This window comes from Festucalex cinctus, chromosome 6 (assembly GCF_051991245.1).
Source record: "Festucalex cinctus isolate MCC-2025b chromosome 6, RoL_Fcin_1.0, whole genome shotgun sequence".
Classification (NCBI taxonomy): Eukaryota; Metazoa; Chordata; class Actinopteri; order Syngnathiformes; family Syngnathidae; genus Festucalex; species Festucalex cinctus.
This window is the reverse complement of record NC_135416.1, coordinates 20,134,987-20,157,613: the sequence shown is the minus strand read 5'-3', so window position 1 is coordinate 20,157,613 and position 22,627 is coordinate 20,134,987. Positions and strand designations below refer to the sequence as shown.

Sequence of the window (22,627 nt, the reverse complement as noted above, 5' to 3'; positions counted from 1 at the left end):
ACATAATGCTTAATAACTTTGGACAATGATTCATTATGTTACATATTTTATATTTCCTTTCCCTTTTTATTCTTTGCTGTGTTTTTAAGTTATTGACAGTCTTCAACAGATATTAAGCATAACACTGCCATACTGTTGAATCACATACCTGTTTATTATTCAGCAAAATGCATACAATACAATAATAGTAATTAGTCAGTGAAAAATGAAAATAGCCTGTTATAAAAAGTATAAATATAATACAATCCTTGATATTGCAAAGACATGTTTTGAAATACCACATAAATAAACTATATGGTTTCTCTTTGAAAAGATTGTCTAAACCAGTAAGACAAAAACAGCATACTGACTTTTCTCTGCGAAAAGCACACAATTCTTTGAATCAAGGATCAAGGTCGTTGAGGACTTTCTACATTTTGTAACATCAGCAAAAAATAGAACAATAGTGAGATCTCTCTACACATATACAGTATATATATGTATGGCCTGAGTTGTGCGGTGGTGGAGAAAAATTCACTCACCAAGATTTACTACCATTGTTGAGAAGAGACATTCTCTTCATTCAATGTGGGTTTTCACATATAGGCATCAGGTTAAATCTGACCAACAAGATTTCTTTGGACTTTGTGTTTACTTTGTCAGAAATAACCAACTGCCTGCCAATGTCTTGGCTCACACAATTGTTTTCCTCCTATTTTCTGACATATAAATAATCTAAATTGGCTGCTTCAAACTCATTTCTGAAGACTCTGAAAACCTCAAATCCCTCACATTCAGCAGGTTGAACCCTCTAGTTGGTCAGTATGTCAGAGTAATTTCTGCCCTCGTTCTTGGAAAACAAAGCAGTATGGAAATGCAGATGACCTCCTTCTGGCATTCAAGGCTTCAAAATTGTGTAAGTAAACATCAACATCAAAGCCTGAGAAAACATTAAGTAAATGTCATGTGCTTAGTGACACGTAAATAATACTGCTCCCATTCAAAACAGGAATAACAATTCATATAATTTGTGGTCGCTTTCATTCCTGACTTAATTCTTAAAAAGAATGAACGATTCCACAACTCTATGTATACATTATGAATAGCTTGCACACTCCCAGGATTCCACTGTAGCTTCATTTACATGTTGATAATCTGAGGTTCTTTTCCTGACTCAGGACAGCATGCCCATGTGTGTAAGAAACCTAGGACTATGGGCTGTATTGGTAGCATCTCTGGACCCTCAATGACAATGCCCTCAGTTGAGCTGCCACAAAGCTTGGAAGGGCCAATTCAACTTTTGTTGAAAAGCCATGGGAAAAAGACGGTGCCAATTTTGCACCAAGGTCCTAGACCAGACCAGCTTCCCGGCACATTCGGTAGAACTGTCCCTGCTGTGCAATGAGGTTACTTGGAGAATCCATCTCAGAGATGTGGCCTCGGTCCATAACAATCACTCTGTAGAACAGCAAAAAGGGAAAAGGTTTAAGAGTCACCATTATTTACATTTATTTCCCATAACATTTCCATAACAAAAAATAAAAATAAAAAATTGAAAAGCACTGATTTAACCTAAAATAATACATTTTAACAGCCCTAAAAAGTGTATAAATAAATAAATTAATAAATAAAACAGTGCATTAATTTTGAGTTAATTTAAAGTTCTTTTAATGCTACTAATTTTTTTAAACGCGCGATTAAAGACTGCCCGCCCCTTACTTGGAAAACCTGTGCTGGGGGGATTTCAGTCGCAGTGCAGCAAACACATCCACGTCAAAATATAGCAGTAATAAATGTAATAATAATGCATATATTTGTGGAGACTGAGGTCAAGTTGTATTTCACAATTTTAAAGTGTGTAGAATTGCACAAGTTACGTCATTTAGAGATGAGATAGTTTTTAATATGCAAAGAAAGAATACACTGAGCTGTCACCAATGTCTTACAAATGCAATTATGCCAACTAGTGGCAGAAAAATGACCTTAACACAAATTAATATCACACCTTTTTTTACAGCACAGTACAGCTTTTTAATTTTAACTCAATTTTATGATTTATTATGAAATTACTGCATCAATGACTAAAAGATGCAGCCACATTTCTATTTAACATGTTTTTCCACTTTGAATTATCTTTCGTCATCAGGGTATGATAATTAGAAATGTAGTTACTATTTGACTGATATGTGTGTGGTGGAGGAAATTTCTTGTTCTCATGTCTTGCATACGGTGGAGAAAGCAGCAATGTATGAAAGACATGTGCCATGTCAATTGTGAACATTAGTAGGCCAAAATGTCGCAGGTCTCTAAAAAAAACGGATGTTGTGTGGTAGTTTGGTCAACCCTGATCGTCAAAATTTGTCTTCATCGGTACCGTATATTCTCCATGAAATTGATGGTATACCTTGTGTAGTCCATGATCGTGTTAAGTCGATGAGCGATGGTGAGGACAGTGCAGTCTTCAAACTGGGTGCGGATTGTGGACTGGATCAGTGTGTCAGTCTCCAGGTCCACAGCAGCTGTTGCCTCATCCAAAACTAAGATTTTGGTTTTCCTCAGCAAGGCTCTCGCAAGGCACACCAGTTGACGCTGACCCAAGCTACATAGATGATAACCATTTGTAGATGGTAAGAATCAAAATTAGACGGATTGTGCAACATGTGACATTCAACTTTACCTGAGGTTTTCTCCTCCTTCTGAGCATTCATGGTTGAGTTTGTCAGGCAGGCTGGACACAAAATTCTTAAGGTGAGCAAGCTCTAATGAACTCCAAACTTCTTCATCGGTGTAACTGTCAAACGGATCAAGGTTCATACGGAGGGAGCCCGAGAACAGCACAGGGTCCTGCGAAAAAGACCCCCAGATAATTTGGTCACATATCGAATCAAGTTGTTATTATTCATTTGCTACAGTGTCACCATATTTGAAGTTATAAAAACTATTCTATTGTTAATAACTTACCTGGGGAATGATAGTAATGCGTGATCGAAGATCATGTAGTCCAATGTTGGCGATGTCGACTCCATCAATAAAGATCTTTCCCTTTGCTGCTTCTAAGATTCTAAATATTCCCAGCGCAAGTGAGGACTTCCCAGCTCCTGTCCTTCCCACAATGCCCACCTGGAACACATTAGAGAGGTCTGATGAATCACACAAGTCTCATGCAAGCCTCATTAGGTAAAATTCACATTATTTCAAATCACTCACCTTCTCTCTTTCATGAATCTGCAAGGTAATGCCTTTTAAAGCCAACTCCAGGCCTTTGCGGTACTGCAAACCATAGTCCTGGAACTCTATAGTGCCTGTCTGGGGCCAAGCCTGAGGCAAAGAACTGCCTTCTATACTCCAACTGGCCTGTATGACGTGAAGAGAATGAAATAAGCCACTGTGTACGGTGCATAATTGTATAGCAGCAAAAATAATATTAACAAAACCCATTTGGTAGAGAGTGCGTGTGTGGTGGAAACGCTGACCTCTTTCACAGTGTCAGCATACTCATTTACTCTTTCCACAGAAACAATGTTATTTTCCACATCAGTCCACGATCTTACAATCCAACTCAGGATTCCAGTCACCTACAAAAATAAGTTTATTATCATTACATACTTGCATAATTTAAAATGAAAAAAAAAGACCCCAATATTTTAACATGAACAAATATTCTGAATATCATACATAAAAATTTATTAAATACCTTATTTTAATGCATGTAGTTTTTATTTATTATTCAAAAAGCACCTGTACTACCTTTAACGTAGCCATCCCCTGTCAAAGGATCATCTGTGGTCGAAATGAATTAATTAATACTTGATTAATGCGATAATTTTTGTGAATAATTAATGAGTTAAAGTAACACTTAGGAACTTTCAGTTTACCGGTATATTGATTATGGCGGCACCACATGGTCAAAAGCGGTAATGTTATGCCTGAAGGAAGACCACAATTCCCATGATTGCATCGTTTTTGAGCTTACATCATCGAGTGAAAGCCAATGTTGATCCTTGACTGTCCTTTTATCCGGGTAGCTTCCCTATTCTTTTTTTGTCTCCTCATACAAAACTTTTCAGTTGTTTTGCAGTTTCTGCCAGGAAATCAGTAATCGTGTGTCGACATTCAAATTGACTTCTATTTTTGTAACGACTGGGTAAAGGGTGAAGTGATGTATGCCGTAAAGTAGTCAGCACATTTGTAGTTTTTTGTGTGGCAGTGCTCCTACCAACCTCATCAAAGTTGTTTAGTGCCTGTAAAAATGATACAGACCCCCTCAGGCCATGGCAAAGGTACCATTTAACTAAGTGGGTTTCATCAGAAAACTTGTGAAAATATTTTATTAAGGTTGAAAAGTTAGTTAGTGCTACTTTAACGCTTTAACTTTGATAAAACAAATATTCATACATACCACCATGCACCAGATATGTTACTTTAATTATATAATTTTAAAGAGTAAATAATCAGGCACTGATATCTTACCTGGAGGGAATGTGACACAGCCAAACCCACGATGCCTGGACTCAGCGTGTCCCTTCCCATTACGGACAGAATAGCAGCTGCTAACACCACTCCATTACCAACAAACTCCAGATTGACTGCCAGCCATCTGTGGATGAATCACTGATTTAATAGTCTTTACTTAGTAAAACAAAAAACATTTGAATAGAGACGAATACTGACCGAGTGGCGACAAATCGGGGGAAGTAGGAGGTCTGATTGAAATCTACCCTGTCATTGGCCTGCAGAATGAACCTCGACTGATCCCCAAAGGCCCGGATGACACTGGCGCCCTGCACCGTCTCATTGAAGTGGGTGTAGATGGGGGAGCGGCTCACAGCTTCTAGCCTCCGCAGCTGACAGGAAGTAGCAACGTAGAAGCTCTGTAGCCCACAGTAGAAGAAAAATGAAATAAATAAATCACACATTAACTCATTTTGTCCCCAAAACGTATAAAAACGATCTATTTTAAATATTGGCATGGTCCCAAAAACGTGCATTTAGAAGTTTTATATTTTCTTTATGCTAGAGCACACAGGAGGCTTTGATGTAGCCTCTGACCGGGGGAGGTCGCTTAAAGCAATGGTAGTTATTACTGAAAAACGGCCAGCAGATGGCAGCAGAGTATAAGAGATCAACTAGGGCCATGTTGCAAAAAGCTCTTTAACCAGAATTCACAGTGAAATTGTTCCATCAGTGTTCCTATAAATTGCTAAGCCATGTGAAAATTCAAAATCATGACTTGTGAGTAGAAAATTGGGATGGGAGGTTACCTGGACAAAGGCGTAGAGGAATGCGAGTGGCAGGATGATCACAGCGGCAAAGGGCGTCGCCATGAGCACAATGATGCACACCTCCATGAGTTTAAAGACGTAGCTCAGCATCATCTTCAGGCCCTCGGGCACCATGCAGTCAATGGCGTCAATCTCTTTGGCAAAGCGGTTGAGCAAGTTGCCGCTGGGCGTGCACTCAAAGAAAGACATAGGCGAATGCAAAACGTTGACCAGTAGGTCCATGTGCAAGTGGCGGGAGGCAATGATGCCGCAGATGGAGATCGCTACGGTTGTACCAAAGATTGCAATGCCTGATGAGACAAAAAAGATGCTTGGTTATGTTTATTATAGAAAAAACTTTTTTTTTTGTTAAATAAAAGGCAAATATGGAGTCTAACCTTGAACAAAGCCCAGTGCTCCAAAGACAGACAGTTTCAGGTCGGCATCAATCTGGGTACCGTTAACAATTGGGTCATCGGCCCACATGCTCAGCCAGTAATTGTAAGCCAGCGAGGCTCCCTGCTGAAAGGCGTAAAGGAACACAATGGGAATGATGATGGCCAGGCCTATGGTCTTGAAGTACTTTTGGTACATCTCCAGTCTCACCTGTAGTGGGGGAAAATGAAATAGTCATCAATCAACTGATAGGCATTTTTATTTTTTTATTTTTTATAAGGAATCCTTGAATTATATACGAGTCTTACTCGTCCGGTGTGGGCCTTGTCAACCTCTGTGAGCTTGCCAAGCTCCTCAGGGACCTGTTCCAGCTCTGCTTCAGACACAGGCTCCATATTCTGCAAGTTTGTATTTGTTGTGTCACCCCTGGGATGAAAACGGAGAAGCAAGAAGTTAGTTTCATCAAATTCAGTAAGCTTGCCTTGGCACAATTTCTGTAGTTTTACAGGGCTAAAGCTGACTTACCCAATAAGCTGCTCTTGAGACAAATCTCTGGAGAATGGCATGAAATCAACCATACTGAGACGAGCATTGGACCTCCTTGAGCCAGCTACGAGAAAGTCATGTTTTGTATTATTACAGGTTACTGTATTTGTTGTCTCTTATACACTGACCAGCCACAATATGAAGGCACTCAATCTAATGGGATTCAAAATGCCTTTACAAAGATTATAATGCACAGTTTTGATAAAAACTGTCATTGAGGTATTAATTAGGGCTGTCAAACTTAAAGCACTAACGCTAGAGATTAATTTACATTATTTAAAGCGTTAAAAAAAATTAACTCAGTTAACTCAGTTTTATTTACTTCCTGTGGCGGCCTTAGCCTCTGCTCACGTTTGCAGCCAAATTCGGAAGGAGTCAGTGGAAGGAAAATGGAAAAACGTAAAGGTAGTTTTAGTTCCTGTTTTACTTGCTTGACACTTGTTGGGGAATTTTTAAAAGAATTCGCAGATTAGTTGTACGTCTTTTGAGAAGTTCAAGTTAATTAAACATTTTTATTTCATTCTTTTAAAAAACAATGAAAGGGGACAGAAAGAAATGAAACTTATATCTGCCCCTGATACAAAATAAAAAATAAATCCATCCATCCATTTTCTTGACCGCTTACTCCTCACAAGGGTCGCCGGGGGTGCTGGAGCCTATCCCAGCTGGCTAAGGGCTATAGTCGGGGTACACCAGCCAATCGCAGTAAAAAACAACAACCAAAAAACACAACAATAATAACAATAATAATAATAATAATAATAATAATAATAATAATAATAATAATAATAATAATAATAATAATAATAATAATAATAATAATAAACAAATTGTAAATTGTAAGATGCCGGTGATAAGCTGAGTCAGTTTTGACAATTTTTTTTCAATAGAAAAGCAGTGCATTCTAAGATTTAAAAAAAAATAAAATCTAACGGAACAGTCTTTGAATCTAAATATACTTTCTATTAGATGATTTTAATTTCCAATATTTTACTCAAGTAAATATCTGTTACACGCGTTGTGGAACATAGTAGTAGAAAAATGTGATTAAATTGTGATTAATTGTGATTAATTACGGAATATTGTACAATTAATCAGTTAACAAATTTTTGATCGTTTGAAAACACTAATATTAATATTAAAAATGTTGCATTGTTGTGTGTGTATTTTGCAGTGGTGTCGAACTGCACTTCATCAAACAGAGTTAATATCTCAACTCCCTGACGTGCCTAAATTAGGTAAACAAAATATTAGAAACAGGTACAGAAACAATCTGATCCAATTTTAAGGTGTACAGAGTTGGGTTGTTTTAGGCTTTACTGATGTATCGCATAGCCAAAGGGTGACCATATTTTGATTTCCCAAGAAAAAATAAATAAATAAATAAAGAGGACACTCGGCCCAGCCTCGAGACATATGAATGATACCCAAGTTTTCTCAAAATAAAAATGAAACAAAAATAATATAACTCTCTTTTGAAATCCTATTTGACAAAAGAATAATGGCATAATGCTCTATGCCCAACCCTTTTTGCTCCCGAGATACACATTTTTTATTTTTATTTTTTACCTTATCTGAACGCTCAGGAAGTGAGGCAAGTAAAAAGCTGATCTACGTTTTTCTTGAAGAAAATAAATAACTAAATACATAATAAATAAATATAACAATAATAACAAACAGACACACAAAATCTGCCTATTTTCCCCTCAATCGAGCGGCCATGTTCTACCAGTCAGGATCGCAACACAATGCACTCTGCCTCCCATCCCGCAATGAAAACCAGACATATTTTCATATATTTACTACTACTACTACTACAAAAAAAAAAAAAAAAAAACAAACCTGGACGCCCAAACAGGATTGAAAAGTGTACATGACCAAGCTAAATAGATTTGGTCACCCTAATATAGCAGAAACCATTAAAATTTTCAGAACATGGCAGACTCCTCACCTCTTTGTATGGCGCTTTCCTTCCGGTCGGTGCTGGCAAAGGTATGGATGAAATCCGCAAAGGCGCCACGGCGGCTGAGGAGTTCCTGGTAAGAGCCGCTCTCTGTGATTTCTCCGTTTACAAGGACAAGGATGAGGTCAGCTTGCGGCAGGAAGCTCATCCCATGGGTCACCAGGATACGGGTCTGCAGAGCCACACAAATGAGAGAAATTGGATGAATGCACAATCCAACACTACATTGTGGCTGTCTGAAAACAAGAAATGCCGCCAAAGTGGCGGTTTTTGTTTTGTTACAACAACAATGCAGGCCACATTCTTGTTCGTGGTTGAGGTGTCGTGAAACCGCAATTTCTCTATGGGAACTCGGTTGCATTCTACCTTGTCTCGAAGCACTCCTTTGGGTCCGATGACTTTGTCGAAGATGTGCTGACCAACGTGTGCATCAACAGCAGACAGCGGGTCATCCAACAGGTACACATCTGCCTTCCGATAGACAGCTCTGGCCAAGCTCACTCTCTGCTTCTGTCCACCTGAGAGGTTTAGCCCCTGTAAGGGAAGACTGTGAGGCAATATTCATCGAATTTAAGGCAGTATAATAAACCGTCCTTACCTTCTCTCCAATTTCTGTTGCATCACCAGCAGGTAGGATGTTCAGGTCAGGCAGCAGGGCGCAGGCCTCCAACACACGGTGATACCACGTCTTCAGCTTTTCACGGCCGAAAATGATATTGTCTTGCAATGTGGCGTTTTGTATCCAGGCCTGCTGAGGCACATAAGCTGTACAACCCTGCAAATATGCATATTAAAGAGAAGACTCAAAGTGTTAATAATGTGTTTTTAACGATACAAACATAACGAGGGCTTAAATGTGGAGAATACTCTGTCGTACCTTCACAGTGACGCGGCCGCTTCTCTTCTCCGTTTCTCCAAGCATGGCAGACAATAGCGATGACTTTCCACTGCCCACATGTCCAACCACAGCCACAAGGGAACCCCGCGGCACATGAATGGAGATTCTGTGAAAAGCAACAACAAATGTTCTGTATGTCACTCCTGATTCACTTCTAAAGTTTTTGAAGAGGAAGTCAACGCCCCCCCTGCAAAAAATTCTTGACAATATGTTATATGTGACCCCAGTAGTCTAAACATGACATTCTGATTAATATTACATTTGTGGAATATGAGTTAAGCAGCAAAATCCATTCGTTTTTATCCATCTAAGGGGGCGGCCATTTTGCCACTTGCTGTAGACTTAAGATGACATCACAGTGACTCAGCTCTCAACCAATCACAACTTAGCTTCAGAAAGTAGGTGAGCTGTGATTCATCTCAGGGGGCGATCATTTGGCCACTTGCCACTTAAAGGGACACTTGACTCATTGAACTATTTTCAGCAGTGAAAAGTTAATATTTTGTCCAGTATGAATTTGTCATTGTCAATGTCATTATTTGTCATGTACATTTAATACCTTTAAAAAGTATTTTTTTTTTACTTACTGTCGACTGATGATGACATCACCTGTGCTGAGGAAGTAGGTAACGACCAATCATGGTTCACCTGTTTTCTGGGTTTGGTCAGCAAACTGAGCCATGATTGGTCGTTACCTACTTCCTCAGCACAGGTGATGTCATCTTCAGTCGACAACAAGTGGAAAAATTACTTTTAATGGTATTAATTGTACATGAAAAATAATGAAATTACCACATTAATTATAGACAAAATATTAACTTTTTACTGCTAAAAATGGCTCAATGAGTCAAGTATCCCTTTAAGATGACATCACAGTTGCTCAGGTCTCAGGCAACGACCAATCACAGCTCACCTATTTTCTAAAGCTGAGATGTGTTTGGTTGTTGTTACCTGAGACCTGAGCAACTGTGATGTCATCTTAAGTCGACATCTAGTTGCAAAATGGCCGCCCCCTGAGATGGATAAAAACGGCTGAATTTTACTGCATAACTCATATTCCACAAATGTAATATGAATGTTGTGTTTAAAGGTGTATCCAAGGATCTTTTGTCTCTCCGTCTTCCGGGTGGATCATCTTATCAATTGGTTCTCAATCCCGTCAATCAATCTGCCGTAACGACCTCATGTGTGCTCGTTCTTAGCTGAGCATGCGCACCTGCACCCGGCTCCACCCCTGCGGATGGAGACAGGAGAGCTGATAGGATGTCTGCCATGCGCACTTTTAAAAAAGTGACAAACGGACATTTGGCATCTACTTTTTGAGAAAATCCTTGAATACATCTTTAATTAAACTAGTGAGGTCACATATTTAAGGTTAACTTCCCCTTTAGCTACTCTTGATAGCTCTTACTTTTTAAGACATGGAGGGCCCTCCGCAGACCAGCTAAAAGTTCCATTTTCAATCAGCACATCTTCCCCATCTAAGCATAAGAAAAGAAAATGAGTCATAACATGTTGCATATAGAGATAACACTTTAAAAGAAATGCCCCTTCAAGAGAATCATCAGAGCGCTGTCAGGCTGTTATTACAAGTAGATTTACTTCATCGTGCGAATTACAGACAGTCTGAGCAAGTGTTGACAGATGTGAGACAGAAAAGTGGAGCATGTTTGCCTAATTTCTCTCCCCATAAATCTAACATTTGAATTCTTCTGCTGATTTATGTTCAACCACTAAATGGGAGCATCCTATCATTACTTTGTCTGTCTGTCATCCTGGAGGCCCAGGAAGTGACAGTGCACATCATTTATGTCAAACTGTTGTGCTCCACAAACACAAACAACTAAATCTTGCGGTATGCCTACATTTATTATGACAGTCTTTATAGGGGAAATAGCAGCTTCTTCCTCCAGTGTAATCATTTAAACATAGGTGGGGTTCTTACCAGAACTCAATGGAGCCTTCAAGACATTGTCCTCTTTGAGCTCCTCTGAGCACAGATATTTTCCCAGACGTTTTAGTGAAACCACAGCCTGGAACAGAGAAAGTAGTTCATCATCTGACTGTACACCGGCCGGCCACAACATTATGAGCTCTTGCGAAATCAAGTGTGATCTAATGGAGCTGTAGCAAGGTTTTGAATGGCACTGTCAGAAATGTTTTCATTCAAGTACAAGTAGCCTGCCAGGGTGTTTTTGCGCCATATCGTACTTCGAGCTCTTCAAATATTTTGGTTACCTCATTTAGCTACATGCGAGTCAAAATATTACACATGGCTCCCAGTATGTGGGTGTGCTGTTTTAAGATTACATTTAAAGGAAGACATTGTTGGGGATGAGTGGAGTTCCAAAAAGCAGAGCGTTCCGAAGTGTTGGACCATATGTTAAAAGCATCTTTTAATGTATATGTGGTATACTGAGGAGAAATTCACATGTGGATCAAGGTGTCTGTCTGGTGTATAGTGGGCACGTACGAAACATTAGGCAGGGCAGCACCATTATGAGAGTTTAAAAAAAACAAGTAATATGTTAAAATTGATTCTATACTTAACCACAAACTGGAATGATGTGCGGGTACATGTTTGGTTTTGTTACAATTCTAACTGCAGCATTTTGAACAAATGTAAGTTTTTGAGTGATTGATTTGTTAATTCGGGGTGGGGGAGAGGAGGGGAGGGGGGTGATGAGCATTACAGTAATCTAAATGATAAAAGATTTATGCATGTATCAATTTTACAGAGTCTAATCGAGATAGAAATGAATTAATTTTTGAAATGTTCTTTAAATTATAAAAAAAAAGGACATATTACTTTCAAAGTTAGGATCATCGTCAAAAATTACGCCATAGGTTTCTGACGTGCTCACTGGGTTTTACAGAGATGCTGCAAAGAATTCTGGCCTAACTACAAAATTTTTCTTTTGTCCACATTAAGTTGGAGAAAATTCTTTGCCGTTCAGTGTTGCTACTACACTGGATGAGATCCTCAAGTGAGGTGAGGTGTTCAGCAGACACAGATACGTATAATTGTGTCTCATCAGCAAAAGAATTATATGATTGGTTATGATCGTTACGTTGCATTATGAAACCAAGTAGAAGCAAGTTGTAACACAAAGACAAGAGATTTTAGAATTGTATCTGTTGATCAAATCATTCAACATGTAAGAAGCGTCTTTGAATGATTTAAATATAGGCACGTCAATATACTGTACAAATATCAAAGAGGATACAACCACAATAAAAAGCATAGTGTTAAATTAATAGCTCATTGGGCATTAGTTTATTTATGAAAGTGTATATATTATATGGGAGCGTAAGAACAAACAATATGATGGCAATTTTGAGTGTATGCTTACCTGCAGGGTTGTGCTTATTGCAAATGGAAGCTGGCTAAGTGGAGTCTTCAGAATGTTGATAAGCGCCATTGAAACAAAAACCTTCTGCGCATCCAGGATGTTTTTGTCATCAAGCATGATGTAGACTCCAAACATCGCAAAAGCAATCTGGAGGATGGCAACACACGTGATTATAGAAATGCAGATATACACCCAGACTCACATTCATACAATTTAAAGCCTTCAACGAATATAAAACGCATGTTTTCGGAAAGTAGGAGGAAGTTGGGGAAAACACATGCAAGTATGTGGCAAATACTACAGAAAAGCCACTCAGGAAGGCTGGAGCCCAGATTCAAACCCCCAACATCAGAACTGAGTCTCACCCAAATTTAAAAATATACTGTATTAATTTATTGTACTAATAACTAGATTGTGTAGCTCTGCATTGCATCCTACTGAGGGTTACTTCGAAATGTAAAATAGCTTTCACTTATACAGTGCTTGTCTACCTTCAAGGTACTCAAGCGCTTCAACACTCATCCACATAACGATGATTCAGCGTTGATGTTGGGTTTTGGTGTGTTTATGGTTTTTTGTTCGTAAAAAATAACAACATTTCTTTAATGCAGTGTTCTTACCATGAAAGAAGAAGAATTAAAAGATGCAATCGAGATGGAATAGAGGATCTGAGATTTCTTCAGGGCCTTCAGCTCTTTTTCTCTATAGCCCAACACTTGCTCCAGGAAGGCCTTCTCCCAGGCATAGAACTTCAGAATCTTTATTCCATTCAAGATCTCGTTCATTAGTCTAATGCGGCCATCCATGAACTTCATTTGAATCTCCTGTTAACCAGAAAAAAATATCTGAAGTTTTTATCTACGCACACCAAAGAGCAAAAAATGTTTGTGAGCATGGATCTGTTCTCTCAATACAACATAACATGTTTTTCTGAATATAATAGAACTTTTGAATATAGTAACAATTCAGTTAAGAGCCAGAAATGCGGTCACAGTCCAGTACTGGGTTTGATTAAATTAGACTTCAAATTCATAAAACCACATGACGGCTCCGAAAATTGCAAAGCCTGCTCTATCCAGTCATTGTTGTAGCCACACTATGAAGAGTGGACGAAAAGACAAGACAAAGTGTACCATCCAAGCCCCAAACCCGCATGGCTCCTCGGCTACTATCGAAACCAGATGTGAGAATCTGGACCTAACAAGCAATACGAGAAAGAAATTGGAAGTATTCCTGTGTTGTTATTATTAATATTAGTATTATTTTACCTGCAGCTTACTTCTTTTCTTTGCTATCAGTCCATTCAGTGGGAAAATGAGGATGACTGTGGCAATTCCTGCCAAAGCTGATGGTCCAAGGTGCTACCAAAAGGAAGGCAAACAATGGTTTTAGTTGTAATAGTGGAAGAAGCTTTAATCAGACAAATGAGAGCCACATTAACAATCTACATTCACATACTTGCCACAGGAAGAAGAGACACAGGGCAATTTCTATAGGGGCCAGCCAGACAGCATTGAAGTAGACCACAAAGTCCATGAGCTTCTGAGTATCTGCTGAAACCAGATTTACAATCTCTCCAACGGTGCAGGTCCTTCTGGCAGAGCTATTTATCACCAAAGACTGGAATGACAACAAAAGAGACATTCTATTCCGAGAAGAGTCTTGGGGAAAAATGAATGAGTCAATGAGGGTTGGGCTAAATGTCTCGACCACAGTTCACATTGAATGCTAAGTCTTCATCATAGCAAAGACATTTTATTTTGGACATCTGTCAGAATATGCAGTTAAAAAGATGCTGTTTTTATTAATAAAAGCTGGCAGCTGTGGTTGCCAGAGAAATTCTCTGGAAAAATACTGTGCAAATGTAAACAACTTTACATAATAACTTGTACATTTTACCGGGATTAAATGTACAATATACAAAATCTGCATGAAAAGTGTAAAAGCAGAATATTCTTGGTAAATAGTACTTCATTTGTATTGTGCTTTCCTACCTTACCTTCCTCAAAGTCCTTTGCATTTTGACTACTCATTTACTTACTTATTACACAGCATCAGGAAAAACTGGAGTTTCATTATCTTGCTCATGGATCTTCGACACAGTCACACCACAGTGGGATCGAAACGGACAACCTCAGAGTTGCAATACAACCACCCTACCACTGAGCTATGACACCCTGTTTTTGTTATGTTACCAGTAAAGGACTGTTGAATATACAAGTTTAATAAGTACAGTTATATATATATACAGTATATATATACATATATATATATATATATATATATATATATATATATATATATATATAAATACAAGTTGTTATGTAAAGTTGTTTATATTTGCACAGTATTGCACAAAATTATTTTCGTAATCAGCTGCCCATTTTTTTCCTTTAAATTAAAGTGTTGTAATAAATCAATAATTAGGTCTACAGTATATCAATTTTAAATGAATACAATAATTTAGTTTAACCTTTATATTCACATGGTTTTACTGTAGGACTATGTCTAATATTCTTATCTGTAATATGAATTTATAAAATGCACGTTTCATTTGGCATAAACAAAATGTACTAAAGAACCTGTAACAAAAAATGTTATTCTAACACTGCAATGATGTAATTTTAACTGTATCCCAATATTTTTTGTTTTAAAGCTTCTGTGTTTAAATTAAAATAATTAGAGAATGTTCTAATATCAAATCAACAGTTGTGTTTGGTTCAGAATTTTACAACATAATGCTTCATTTTTTTTTTTGTATTTACAGCTTTTCTACGTCACGATTTTACAGAAATTCACTGTTAATTCATCCATCCAGTCAATCAACTGTGCCGCCCACTGTTAATTCTGCAGACATTTTTTTTACAGTGTGGTGGAACAATGTGGTTTTGGATCAGGATACACAATGCTCACCTTCCTGTAAACAAGGCCCATAACAGCAGTCTTAACCCTCATTCCCACTGTGAAGCAAGTGTACATGTACTGATGGTTGAAGAGGGACTGGAGGCAAGAGAGCAGGAACATGAGAGTGGCGTAGAAGTAGCCCTTCCACAATGGCGCATCTTCATCTCTCATGAAGCCCAGGAGAAGACTGAAGACAGATAGAAGAGCAGAGTTCGCACATTTGCACGCACCACTTACACAAATCAAGAAGAAACAGATGCAATTTCCCTGTCAACAGCATTCAAATTCAGACTTTGGTGTGTCTCGCGATTGCCACACAAATTCACTTAAATTAAAACAAAGCAGCTTTGTTTGCGCAACATTGCTCAGCCTGTAGCCAGCCTGCACTCACACCATGCCAGCAACTGTCTTATTGTGGTCTGTCTGTGTCTGTGCCATTCACAGACCTATGCTGTGTGCCTTACTGAGGCAAAGGGCTGCGGTTTCGTCTACTTTTTTGCTTACAAATCCATGACGCTAATTAACACTTCCAATAAATCAGTGTTCTGAAAAACAACATTCCAGTCTCACCACTGGAGCAGTACGGTGAGAGGGGGCCTTGACTTGTTGTCATTGTTGCCAGATTACAGTTTTGTTTAGTTGTCTTTGACACAAATGTCCACAAAATGACATTAACATTAGTATCTGGGATAAATATGTCACAGGTGATATTTTTGTTGGCCCTATTTTGGAAATCATCATAACATCTTTGTTTTCAACTGAATTCCATCCAGGTAGATTGAGTCCAACTTGAGGTTTGGAGCTTTTGGCAGCTGCTTTACGCAGTACATTGAACTCAGTGTCACTCGGTTTGTGGGGCGCAAGCACTGAAAATGTGTCTCAGCAACACAAACTCAACAGTTTCTATTTATAAATATAATGACTTACATAACTACAATATTCCGCAAACCTCACTTTTTTTTCTTCTTTTTTACCAAAATGGCCTCATTTATGTCAAAACAGTTTTTTTGTGATCTTGGAGCCCCCAAAATTACCTTACACTTAGAGAATGGCCAAAAGTATTTGGACACACCTCTGATTAATAGAACAAATTGCTGTGCTTCGTCTTACCTCAACACCTGAGGAATGGCGAACATGAAGGCATCATGGAATATGATACACATGGTACCAGTAAGGAAGTATGGCCCAAATTTGCGTGCCAGAGTTCTGAACAGAAAGAAGCCAGAGCTCTGCTCTCTGTGAAGCTTCCTGAGGAGCTGAGCTTGGTCGGGCAACCTGCTCCCCAATGCCACACCTGATGTCAAGGCCTTTTCCTGCCTGTCATGAGGGTGAAAAACATAATCACACACTTGCTGGAGTCAATTTATTATTACCTGCTATGCAACACATTAGCTCCATATTTATTCATTGTACAGTAGGAATGGATTTGTAATCATAGCACAGTCACACTTTGGACCATGTAAATCAAGTTGGGTCAAGATGGTGAGAGCTGGTTATAGTGAAAAAAATATGAAGATTCCTTTATTTTGAGAAATATTCTTTATGGTCACATTGTGAGAGCAGTGGAATGGATGATATGACAGGCCACATGAGGCTGTTGATGAGTACTGACTAACTCAGGTGTCAGCAACCTTTCCTATATAAAAAGAGCCATTTTAGGCCACAAAATATTTGAACATTGTGATGAAGGAACAGTGTCTGAGGGTTAGTCTAATGTACTGTGGGCACATAAGAGCTAACTAGAGCTGCACCATAACTCACAAATATGCAGCATCCTATATGTACAGATTTATTTTCTTCCATTTTTGGATATGTTTTTTTTTTCTTTTCTGCCATTCTGTTAATTTTTATTTTATTTTTTTTTTTTTTACATTTTTGGCAATTTTATGGACATGTCACAGTCCTTTTCTGTATCTCCTCTTCCCTTTTTAGACAGACATTTTATGGCGATTCCTTTACATTTTCTTCTGCCTTTTTGCTATCAGTTTTCTGACATTTTGGGCAATTTTGTGAACATTTTATGGTAATTTTCGGGAAAACTTTTGTTTTCAGACATTTTATAGCTACTTTTTCAATGTTTTCTTTTCTGCCTATTTTTTATATTTAATATATTTAATATTCAGACTCTTTGCAATTCTAAAGACATTTTTATGGTAATTTTGGGGTTTTATTTTTGGTTTTTGGATATTTTATGATTTCTTTTTGAATGTTTTCTTTTCTGGCTTTTTAAATTAAATTCACTGACATTTTTGTAAATTTCCTGAACATTTTATGGTAACCTTCTGCTTTTCGTCTTCCTTTTTGACATTTTATGGTCTCCTTTTTGTTCACTTTTAGGTAATTTTTAAAGTTTTTCATCAAATCTTTCATCTCTCATCTTTTGACAACTTAAAAATTTGGGCGCTGACATCTTTTAAATATTTAATTAGTCATTAAAAAATCTAAATAATTAATTCAATTAAAAATGTGTAAACAATACAATTTTTTACAGATTTTTTTTTAATATATCCACAGAGAGTCACAGAAGAGGGACTAAAGAGCCACATGTGTTCCAGAGCCACAGGTTGCAGACCCCTGGTCTAACTCAATAGGTACATGCACAATCAGTCGGAATTTTTAATGAACACAGCAAGTCTGATGGTCAACATTTTACTCATGTAATCTGTGGCGCTTGCTCTACCTTTTGATGTCAGCAAAATCAGATTATGTCATTAGGGTTATTATGACATAATGATCTAATCACTGACATGATGCAACTTGAATAAAAAGTGTTACAAACCAGGGAAACATACACGTGAGTTAAAGTGTCTTCATGCAATCTGAATGTGTTTTTGTATTTTGATATATCTGAATTGCATGAGGTTACGGTATCTCACTTTTGAATCTTGGCACATTCCACTGTCCAATCCTCTTGCAGCACAGAGATAATCTTATGTGACGTGTCTTCCTCTCTCAGCGTCCACAGATCTTCCGCTGCCAGAGGAGTGCGATATCCCTTCACAACAAGTCTGAGGAGTAAGCGTGGTGATGATTCACACATATAATTATCAACAGAACACACACTTGTAAACAACTACAAATGTTGCTGGGCTGAGTCATTTGTGGGCTCAAAAGGGGAGGTTTTGAGGACCTTACCCAGTAAACCACCAGAAGAGAATCTTGGACAAAAAAGAGGCGTCTTTCACAGGGCAAGGATTCTGTAACAGATTAAAAACAAAAAACAGTGATTCCTCTTTTAACTTTAAATGCTAAGCCACGTCGCGTCGCGTTTGCTATCCATATAGTAGAAAAGAGTGTATTTATGAAATGCAAGTAAATGGTGTTTCAGAGTAGAGGCTATGAGCTCCCACGAGTCAGCATCCTGTAAATAGCGCCCAGTGTTAGCACAAGGTATAAATGATGTTTGAGGTCAAAAGCAGCAGACGGAGAGGAAATGTGTCATCGCAAACTGTCCTATACATATGCACAGCAGACGCACACATACACAAAAAGTTTGCCGACTCAAACATATGTTTCTCTGCATCCTGCCACCCCCTCACCAGCTATTTGCTGTCTTCATACCAACACTCCAACGTTTCATCCTCCACTTCCTCTCTTACTGTGAGTAAGTCTAACCAGAGGAGGAGAAGGAAAGAAGAGGAGGACACATCAAGGAACGACCAATGGGTGTGTCCACGACGCCAGTCTGTGGTTTCTACAACACCAAACCAGCGGCCAGAAATCTGCTAGGGACTTTTCCAGCTGTTTTTATGGTTTATCACCAGGGAAATATTACATCACAACACTGCTGCTTGATTGATGAGAGTCTCACTTTCAGTGTCCCGAAGGAGGTGGTTTGGTAGGCAAATATCAGGAACAGCTCTCATTATGACATTGTGCAGTTCTACACTGCTGCAAACGACCATAATAAAGATGTAGTTTATATTGTAACAAATACAAATAATTAGCTTGGGAAAAAAGATGTGACGAGACGAGATTTAAAGTCGTCATCGCAATGACAGTTTAAGAGAGAATCCTGAAGTAGGATGTCTATGGCAGCATTAAAGTCAATCGGTCACGTGGAGCTCGGTTGTAACGCCAGGATACACACATGAAGTTTGTTTCGGTAAGTTGACTTTTAAAGCTGCCCCATACGTCCTACTTTAGGATTCTCTTGTCAATTGTCATCCTGATGACGACTTAAATTTCGTCATGGCAAATTTAAATCTTATGTTGACTTTAAATCTCATCTTGTATTTTTTTTTCACATTGGGTGACCCCCTATAATACGCCGTCGTAGAGCTGTGTTCAGTGATAAGTCATCGCTAATGGACAATTCCAAGCTTACTTCACAATTACGTCACTCAGTGAAAACAAGCTCTCTGCTTATTGAAAAGCAGTGGACTTTGAATCGTTGTAATTTGATTTGTGAGTATTATTTTGATTTCAAATTGTGATGTAATGTCCTTTGACTACTAAAACAATCTGCCTGCAATGGAAAAAGAAATTGGACGTAATTGAGTGAATATTAGATTGATATCTTTACATGCAGCCAAGAGCCACATGTGCATTTATACTTGAGCTGCCAAACGATTACATTTTTTTCTCCATCAGATTAATCACGATAAATCACTTAATTAAAGAGGCTTTTTTTTCACCATTTTTTTCCCCAGCAAATTTGACGAGCACCTGTTATGTGTTATTTTATTCAACATTTAATGTTATGAGGACGTCTTCAATATTTTTTGATCCACCACACGCTCTCATCCTCCTCTTTTTCTTATCAGCTAATTAACTGTATAACTTAAAATGGGGAGAAAAATGACCCCAATATTTTGAGACCAACAAATATTCCAAATGTCATACGCAAACATTGATTAAATGCTTTACTTTTAATGCATGCAGTTATGTTTACTTCTCAAACACCATCTGTGCAACTTTTAATGTGACCATTCGTTGTCAGCTAAAGGACCATCTGCAGTCAAAATTAATAGTGTGATTAATCTGCGTTAATACATGATTAATATGATAAACTTTTGTGATTAATTAATTAGTTAACGCTTTAACTCTGACATCACTAATACATACATTACTATACATTAAAATGAAAGAATCAATACTGAGTATACAATTTAGTTCATAGGTCATCTGAACATTGTACATTATAATGTAAAAACTGTTCCATATAAAATTAAAGTGTGCGACGGGCTAGCTAAAACATGTCAAAAGACTAGCATACGGCACGTTATCTAGCACGGAGCTGTGGTGGTGATTTGATATTTGGTTTAATATTCTATACAAAAGAGCAGGACATTTGTGTGAATAACTTCAGCGATTTGGATGACTGGAGTGATGTTTCGCCCATTTTTATTTAGAAAATATGTTTGCCGTCCTGTTCCTTAGAAAACGGGTAGCATAAACATCACTCCGACAAGAGGGGGCTTTACTCCCTTTATATAGTTAATAATGCAAGCTGGTTAACGCTTAAAGGGGCTGTCTGCCGGATTCACTCAGGAAAATGCACTTTTTAAATACAGGATGTACACACTTTAACTTTCTCTCAGTCTACACATCTGTGTTTTTGTTAACCTTTTGTGGTAATTTTGTCCTGAACCCCCACCTCCCCAGCCTGTATTTTGCCATTTTGTGTTTGTTTTGTAAACAGCGGGACGTTTCTGTGGAAAAACAGTGTTTACAACCCTCTAGCCAATCGCAGAGCGGGGGGTGGCTTGTCGCAAACGGGGCCGGGTGAACGTGTCAGCTGCGTGACGTCACTCCCGCGGCAATTTGAAAGCACGCACGGATTTTTTTTTTTTCTTCACTCACTCATTCACACACGTAAGCTTCTGTGAGTGAAATAATACATTTGATCACGCTCAAAACTTATTCTTACCACTTGGTTGGTTAGCCTTCAATTAGAACTGTCCGGTTCCGCTCTTTCACTGCTTTTACACGTTCAGGGTCCATGGGAAAAACATGAGATGATGTTTTCCCTCATGTCATGGTTGGAATATCCAACCACACACCTAACTATAAGGCATAATTGTTCTGAGAGCTTTGTATGCTAGTCACAGGTAAAAGCAATACAATATGCCGTTTGTTTTTATACCGTATATCCAAAATGCCCGGATGTTCAGAATTGTGTATACTATTGTCGGTTACAGTGTTTAAGGCTCTACTGGTCATTGAAATACATGTGTCATGTTAACGGTATGCAGGAGGACAAGTAAAAACCACACGTGCTTGTTCACACTCTCCTCACAGGAAGCTAAAACAGTAAGGTGAGAGAGGGTGAGGAGGTGAATCACATCATTGCCTCCAAAAGGCATAGTGTCCTGCAAACAAAAGTCTTGAACCAAAAATCTGCAACATTTTAAACAAAAGTGTGGTACATTTTCCTCTCCCTACCTTTTCAAAGACGTTTTTCCCCTCTGGAGGCAGGTCGGCAAAGCAGCACAGGAAGAGCTGGACCAGTTGAATGGTGAAGTAGGAGAAAAAAGCCAAGTATCTCACAATATCTGAGTCAATGCCCTGTGGAGTAAGTAAACACCAACCTTTAGAGACCACGATGGCAACACATGAGTCAGTGAGTTGATTTGGTGTAGCTAATCTATTACAGGCGCGTTTTGTAAGACAGACTTTTTTTTTCTCTTTAAAACCACAAAGGCAATTAATGGTTTTGTGGATGGAAATGTCAAAGCAAAACTAACATTATACAACCGACAGTCTTCAGTGGCATCAACATGTTGGTTTGATGGCTTAATCTCCACCAAATTTCCTCAACAAATCACACAACATACCATTGACTTCATCTATCTTCATTATGGTTTTGGGTGCACTTTCACCAGTCACAGCACTAAATGGACTTTCCCATTTATTTCCGTTGCCTCATACGTGCACACATTATATCACAGGATATGGTTTCAACTCGAGCAGTGTTTCTCAATCCTGGTCTTTGGTGCCCACTAGCCAGCCTGTTTTCCATGTCTCCCAATTTCCAATGCAGCTGATTCCAATTACAGCTAATCAGTAAGCTCTGGAGAAGCCTGATAACGATCCTCACCTGCGTTGGAATCGGGAGACATGGAAAACAGGCTGGATAGTGGGCACCAAGGACCAGGGTTGAGAAACACTGGTTTAGAGCACTGGTATAATGGTTTGGTTTGGGTTGGGTTTAGTTTTTGCTTTTGTCAGTGTTCTAGTTTTGAGTGGGTTTGGTTTGATTTGAGTTTATCCTCATGTTTCTTTAAGTTTCAGCCATGATCTGTGTTTTGTTTTGTTGTCCTTGTGTGCCTCCCTAGTCTTGTCAAGCATTGTCATGTCCACCTGTGTTTGCCTCCCCTTCCTC

General features: G+C 38.5%; 1 protein-coding gene across 3 annotated transcripts in view; it reads right to left on the bottom strand.

The window, feature by feature from the left end:
* Nucleotides 1-130: 130 nt before the first annotated feature.
* The window catches only part of abcc6a (ATP-binding cassette, sub-family C (CFTR/MRP), member 6a), a 34,181-nt gene continuing 11,684 nt past the window's right edge, over nucleotides 131-22,627 (bottom strand). For 2 of the 3 annotated variants that reach the window (XM_077524079.1, XM_077524080.1), the window contains exons 5-31: nucleotides 21,688-21,810; nucleotides 18,436-18,497; nucleotides 18,177-18,308; nucleotides 16,411-16,617; nucleotides 15,310-15,487; nucleotides 13,855-14,016; nucleotides 13,665-13,757; nucleotides 13,017-13,220; nucleotides 12,397-12,543; nucleotides 10,989-11,076; nucleotides 10,455-10,524; nucleotides 9,023-9,149; nucleotides 8,744-8,920; nucleotides 8,512-8,679; nucleotides 8,134-8,317; nucleotides 6,162-6,246; nucleotides 5,945-6,062; nucleotides 5,639-5,846; nucleotides 5,241-5,551; nucleotides 4,651-4,850; nucleotides 4,450-4,576; nucleotides 3,453-3,554; nucleotides 3,187-3,333; nucleotides 2,941-3,099; nucleotides 2,657-2,823; nucleotides 2,384-2,578; nucleotides 131-1,437 (exon numbers count right to left, since the gene is read on the bottom strand). In XM_077524079.1, the coding sequence (XP_077380205.1) occupies nucleotides 1,329-1,437; nucleotides 2,384-2,578; nucleotides 2,657-2,823; nucleotides 2,941-3,099; nucleotides 3,187-3,333; nucleotides 3,453-3,554; nucleotides 4,450-4,576; nucleotides 4,651-4,850; nucleotides 5,241-5,551; nucleotides 5,639-5,846; nucleotides 5,945-6,062; nucleotides 6,162-6,246; nucleotides 8,134-8,317; nucleotides 8,512-8,679; nucleotides 8,744-8,920; nucleotides 9,023-9,149; nucleotides 10,455-10,524; nucleotides 10,989-11,076; nucleotides 12,397-12,543; nucleotides 13,017-13,220; nucleotides 13,665-13,757; nucleotides 13,855-14,016; nucleotides 15,310-15,487; nucleotides 16,411-16,617; nucleotides 18,177-18,308; nucleotides 18,436-18,497; nucleotides 21,688-21,810 (4,050 nt within the window). In that variant the 3' untranslated portion in view covers nucleotides 131-1,328. Of the gene's footprint in view, nucleotides 1,438-2,383; nucleotides 2,579-2,656; nucleotides 2,824-2,940; nucleotides 3,100-3,186; nucleotides 3,334-3,452; nucleotides 3,555-4,449; nucleotides 4,577-4,650; nucleotides 4,851-5,240; nucleotides 5,552-5,638; nucleotides 5,847-5,944; nucleotides 6,063-6,161; nucleotides 6,247-8,133; nucleotides 8,318-8,511; nucleotides 8,680-8,743; nucleotides 8,921-9,022; nucleotides 9,150-10,454; nucleotides 10,525-10,988; nucleotides 11,077-12,396; nucleotides 12,544-13,016; nucleotides 13,221-13,664; nucleotides 13,758-13,854; nucleotides 14,017-15,309; nucleotides 15,488-16,410; nucleotides 16,618-18,176; nucleotides 18,309-18,435; nucleotides 18,498-21,687; nucleotides 21,811-22,079; nucleotides 22,240-22,627 lie in introns of those variants that run through there. The other variant, XM_077524081.1, reaches the window with a different exon arrangement.